The 6,480-nt window shown below is 33.5% G+C and overlaps 1 protein-coding gene across 1 annotated transcript; it reads right to left on the bottom strand.

Annotated features, from left to right (window-relative positions):
• On the bottom strand, positions 1–936 carry LOC127231565 (olfactory receptor 145). Its single transcript, XM_051197171.1, has one exon. The coding sequence runs from the start codon at positions 931–933 to the stop codon at positions 1–3; it is 933 nt and encodes a 310-aa protein (XP_051053128.1). The 5' UTR covers positions 934–936.
• Between the last annotated feature and the right edge of the window lie 5,544 nt (positions 937–6,480).

Genomic DNA, 6,480 nt, shown 5'->3' with positions numbered 1-6,480 from the left:
TCAAAACTTTCTTTTTTTTAGAGTCTTTTTCAGAGCAATTTTAACATCTTTGTTCCTAAGGCTGTAGATTAATGGGTTCATCATGGGTACCACAATGTTATAAAAGACAGAAGATATTTTTCCCTGATCCATAGACCCAGCTGAGGAAGGTTTTAGATACATAAATGCACATGATCCAAAAAATAAAGAGACAGCAATTATATGGGAACTGCAAGTGCTGAAGGCTTTGGATCTGCTTTCAGTAGAACTAATTTTGAGGATGCTGGAGAGGATGAAGCCATAAGAGGTAAAGATGATGACTGTGGGCACAATAATGTCCTTTCCTGCTACAATGAACAGCTCTATCTCATTGACATAAATGCTTGTGCAGGAGAGCTGCAGCAATGGAAGGAGGTCACAGAAGTAGTGGTTGATGGTGTTTCCATCACAGAAGGTCAGTCTCAGGACGCATCCAGTGTGGATCATGGCACCAGAAAACCCCATCAAATATGAACCAAGCATGAGATAAGAACACACCTTAGGAGACATAGCAACATTATACAAGAGTGGATTGCAAATGGCCGCATAGCGATCATAGGCCATTGCTGTTAGTACATAACATTCAGAAATGACAAAAAAACAAAAGAAATAAAATTGGGTCATACATCCCTCATAAGAAATAACATTCTTCTTTAGTGTGAAGTTCATCAGCATTTTGGGTGTTATAACTGAACAATAGCAAAGGTCTATGCAGGACAAATTAAATAGGAAAAAGTACATGGGGGTGTGAAGGTGAGAATTAAGCACAATTAGCATAATCAAAGCCAAATTTCCTATTGTTGTTATCATGTACATCACCAAAAAGAGGAGGAACAAGGGTATTTGAAGGTCAGGCTCGTCTGTTAACCCCACCAAGATGAATTCAGTGACCAGGGAAGCATTTTCCAAAGCCATTCTTCTGTAAGGAAATCTATAGGAACAAATACAACAACAATGATGACATCAGGTAACATAAAAGAACATACCACCAAAGTCTCTACCATATAAGTGAAGTATCTAGTAAATATGTCTGAAATTCATCAATTTGAAACAAATGAGCCCCTTCATGGTACCTCATTACTCAATGTCATCATAGTCACAGTATCAGACTTTCAACACTAAGTACATTAAAGACCATCAACAACAGTACATGCAAATTGACTCCACTAGTGTTGTACCTAATATGACTACTAGAAAAACTAAAGGAGAAGAGAGGAACAGGTTGTGTCAAGACAAATTGCCCCTTCTCTTTTTACTATTGTGCTCCTGACTAAGCTTCTGCCTTAGGCTAGAAGAGGCTACAGCAGCTTGGTACTGACAGTCATCTAAATTAGACCCTTGTGAAATTGGAAATATAAACAACAGAACCTAAGTCTAGGAATAGCTAACATAGTGGACTCTGTGCCCTTTCCTGTGGTTTAAAGAGGACTGGCAGTTGTTAGTGACTTCTTGGACAAGGGAAAAAAATAAAAACAATGGTTTATTGAGTATGCTTCAAAATGTAGAAAGTCTACACAAGCAATACCTAGAGAACTACCTATTGCATCAAGACTGAGTTAAAAGGATCACATTAAAAGTGCTTTTAAAGTGTGGCTGAGTTTCTCTCTCTCTCTCTCTCTCTCTCTCTCTCGTTCTCTCTCTCTGTCTCTCTCCTGTTTGTTTACATGCCCAATTTAGTGAATATGTGCATGCATGCATTTTCCAAGCATCCAATTTATACCAAAATAAAGAGGAAAGGCCAAATGGAAAGTTAACAGTTTTGGGAGGTTAACGTGAACCATATTGCAAGTAGTAATCCCCAGTTGGATTATCTCTGACAAGTAAATAGGGACCATGCTTATAAGAGCCATCCAAGGCCGGGTGTTGGTGATACATGCCTTTAATCTCCGCACTCAGGAGGCCAGCTCTACAGAACTAGTTCCAGGACACGCTCCAAAGAAATACAGAAAAACCCTGTCTCAAAAAACAAACAAACAAAAAACAAAACAAAAAAACAAACAAAAAAGAGCCATCAAAATAAGGACTCTTGTGATCTTGAGGTCAGGTACTGTGACTAGCCTGTAGTTCCTGGAAGTCAGCAGCAGCATTCCTGATGTTAAGTGTTTGGGTTCGCAAACCTTCATTTTAAAAACTTCCCTAGAGGAACTATCTTTATTTTCTCATCTTTTATTGATGGCTCCCTCTCCAGTTTAGATACAGCCTTCTCACAACAAAAAACATAAATTCAGAAGTGAGATGTATTTGTTGAAGTAAAACTTGTTTATTGTGGCACCACATGCAATTTCTGTTTTAATCAACTCCACAAACATATTCTGTCAAGTTTTCAGAAAATTTCCCAGTGAATTTTATGACTGCACATATTGGGAAAGAAAGGGAGATCTTGGATGCTGGGCTTCAGCTCAACATAAAGCCTTTCTGCAAACTTAATAAGATCAAAACTTAAGTTAAAAAAACCCTTCATGACCTCCCTGATATGTTCAATCTAAAATAGTTATAGCCATGAAAACAGGAAATAGAATGTTGTTTAATAGAGAAAATGGGAGAAGAAAAATCAGTTTTTTTTTGTTTTTGTTTTTGTTTTTTGTTTGTTTGTTTTTTAATGGGTAGAGGAATCTCAAATGTCACTGTATAAATTGCTGAAAAAGAGAAGAAGAGTTACAGATCCAAGACCTTGATTTTAAACATACAGGGACTCTATAATAAAAAGAAATCCATTCAACATGTTAACAGAAATGGCAACCTGAATTTGTTAAGAGGCTATATCTCAAGATCATTTTCTCATTACATTTATACACACTAAAACCAAGTAAAAGTATGTCTGTACAAGAAAGCCATGTTTGAAGTAGCTTCATTGTTGGGAATTTCTCAAACAATACATGGGTCAAAACAAATGACTTATATTATCATTTTAGGGTTTAGGCATAGCTCAGTGACAGTGTCAATAATAAAGTAAAATATCAACATATAATTCAAGACTTACTCACTTTAGTTGAGAAAACTTTCTTGCTTTTTTGCCAGTTTTATTTGCCCTGAAATCCCAAAGAGGACTTAAATTTCCTTGGTACCAAGGTGATGAAGCACAAAATTAAAAGCCCATACTCTCTTGATCATAATTCATAGAGCTAATCCCTGACACTCTGAAGAAACACAAGGAAGCAAATAGGTTTTCTTTTTATCACACTGTCCACTGGGTAAGATACCAGAACATTTGACAAAATTTATTACTATTCACAACTTGTCTATGGGTAAGGAAGGGGCTTTTCTTTCTTCCACAGAGGCCAGATATAAAGGAGAAATAAGGTTACTTCATTTACATGCTAGGCAATGGTGTGTGTCTAGATCTTTAGGGACCATTTCTCTACTCAAGTATACCTTCTTCTTTAGGGATTGTGCTTCCTTCTTGTTTGAATCAATAATAAGTCCCATCTGCCAGTCATCTTTCATCTCTTAAGGGAAATTTCCCGCTTTTGTTATTTTCCTATCAGTTTCAACATTTTTTCATGGTAATGTTCCAGAGAGTCTACTTCCATTATCATTATTTTTTTTTCAGGAAGTCACATTTTGGAAATTATTTTTCTCATGGTCTTGTTTTGTTTATGAAGATCTGAATCAAACTTATTAAAGGTTTATATTAAGTAAATTCTAAGTAAAGCCACCAAATCTCCCTTATGTTTTTTAAGATGGAAACTACTTTTCTATGTCATTCTGTATGCCCAAACTTTCTTATTGTGTTACAAACATGTTCCTTATTATTAGTAGCAAAAAGTGAGCCCCGGCTTCCAGTCTAATTCTCAGCTCTGACAATTACTTGTGTGTGTGTGTGTGTGTGTACACATTTGAGTATTGTTTAAATGTATGATGTATGCACATGTGTAACACGGGAGGGTGCCAAAGGTCCTACTTTATCACTCTCTTCTTAGGTCTTTGGAAATGTTATCTTATTAAGCCTGGAGGTGGTATCCAGCCAGCACCATCCAGCATTCCTTCTGTCTCCACACATACAGCTCTTATTTTATAAGCATAAATATGGCAAATCCTGGATTTATTTTATTATTGGTGCTGAACTGCACACTTAGACCTTATGCTTGTACAACAAATACTAAATGAAAAATCTCTCCATCCCCAGCTCTAATTTAATAACATTATAATTTTTTCAATGTTCCTCTCTATAAAGAAAATCAATTAAGTTCTCTTAAAGTCAATAACAAAAAGTTATCAATTATATCATCTCTAGCACTTTTATTAAGTCTTAAATATAAAACTTCATTATTTAAAATAATTTCTTCCCCAAATTTCCTTAAGTAAAAAGAACTCATCAAAACATATGTATTTTTCTAATGTAACAAAAAGTTTTATTTATATTTTAATTTGTTGGTTGAAAACTTAACAAGAACATTTAACATGGATATTCCCTTTTATGATAAAATTTATAATAGTATAAGAGAACCCCTAATCTGAAGAATTAGAAATAATGGAAATGTTATTTGAAAATTTGTAAATATTGTCCATTGTATACGAAAAGTCTTTTTATCCAAAATAGAAAAGCAACTGGTGAAAGAAATAAAATTTTGAGATGAAAATCAGTGTTGCCAGAGGCCAACATCTAATCACAATGTACAAAGCAACAACGGCTTATATTAAATTTCACAACACTTAAATACAAAGTTACAGTAAAAACACTAAACTAGTGGATAATTTTGTAGCAGAAAGATTTCTATTGTTTTTTGATTACTAATCTCCTGTGCAAGTATCTTTTGGTCAGTTCCAAAGGGAAAAAAAGTATGAAACCTCCTATTCTAGAAAAGAAATATAATAATTTGGGTTTAACCACAAAATTTCTTTCAAATTACTTGATTTACTCATTTGTTGAACATTTGGATGTTTAAATTTCCCCAGCTGAAATAGCAAGTTTTAGTGTCTATAGATCTTTACAGAATTAGCAAATTAGAGGTCAGAAAACTTTATTTGTCCCCAGATACACTGACCTGCAGAAATTAATTTTTCTTTATGATCAATAGTTCAAATGTAGCCTACATAGGGAAATCTAGATATTTCAATATATCTAAGGTCTTTTAATGTGGAGATTTGAATAATAGGGTGTTTTAATTTTCATTATCATTTAATTTCAATCATCATTCCCTTTTTCTTAGTTAATTAATTTGGATTGTGTGGTGTTATGTGAACAATAGTACATGTATTGAACTCAAAGCACACTTTGAGAATCATCTTTATTTTTTACTTCTATCATGTGGCTACTAGGAATTGAACAGAGGTCATCAGGCTTGGCAACAAGAGCCTTTACCTGATGAGTCATATCATCTGACCACTATTTTATATTTTTGATTCCACCTAAACGTAGCCATTCCCTTTTCACATTCCAGCATCATTAGCACATGCCTGTTATGGACTCAAAGCTTTGAAAGTGGATGATAATACAGTGCCTCACATAGATACGTATTTACATTGAAATATATCTTCTAAACCCTGTTAGAGAGAGAACTCATATTTTGGCTTTGTGTCTGTTAGAGCATGGAGGAACATTGTTAGGCTCCTTTCTTTCCTATACTGCCATTCTTAAATATAAAACACATGAAAACATTTCAAATTCATATTTTTATTGCTTTTGTACAAAACCAGACTTTTTTGGACTGATCACCTCTAAAATAGCTTAAATCACTACAGAAGTAGCCACTAAGTTATTTTCTGGCTGAAATCAATTCAACATTTACCTTGGGAAATGTTTTAATCATAAAAACAAAGACAGTCAGCTTTCAAAATAGAATTGTTCTTTTCCTTCACATTTACTGACACAAAATTAATAAATATTAAGTGCATTTAAAAGCAACAAGAGAGCACCCTTTAACTTAAGAATTTTTATTACAATAACTGTGACACTTTAATTATAAACCTTGGTCACATTAGTATAACTTCCCAGATTATAAATATAAAAGATAAATATAATGTGATTTTTTGGCACAATGATGAATCTAAAAAAATATAACAAGAAAGCTACATGTTTATAACAGAAAAATGGATTGTATTCAATGGCCTTTGCGGTGCTTTCTCTGTATTGGGAATATTCACTTTGAAGTTCGGTGAAGGAAATTAATGATATAATTATTTTCATTTCTGTGTTTGGTGTAATATAATAAAAGCATCACCCCATTCATTAGAAAAATATCACCTTAGCATTTCCTTGATAGTTTAATGAATCATTTATCATTCCAAAAATATCAATAATGATAATAAAAATGCACTGGATTAATTCTTCCTTTACAATATAAAACATATGCACTAAATAGTAAAGAGAAAGGAATTGCTATTATTACCAAATCTGAAATCAAATTGAGACTATATGTACTAATTACATAATAAAATAAGAAAACATATTTCATCTACTATTTTAATAAACAAAAAGATAAGCTTTCCCATAGCTACAGACAAGGAGAGATGCAGTTTCTA

Source organism: Phodopus roborovskii, unplaced genomic scaffold, assembly GCF_943737965.1.
Source record: "Phodopus roborovskii unplaced genomic scaffold, PHOROB, whole genome shotgun sequence".
Lineage (NCBI taxonomy): Eukaryota > Metazoa > Chordata > Mammalia > Rodentia > Cricetidae > Phodopus > Phodopus roborovskii.
The sequence above is the reverse complement of the archived record's forward strand: the minus strand, read 5'-3'. Positions and strand labels throughout refer to the sequence as shown.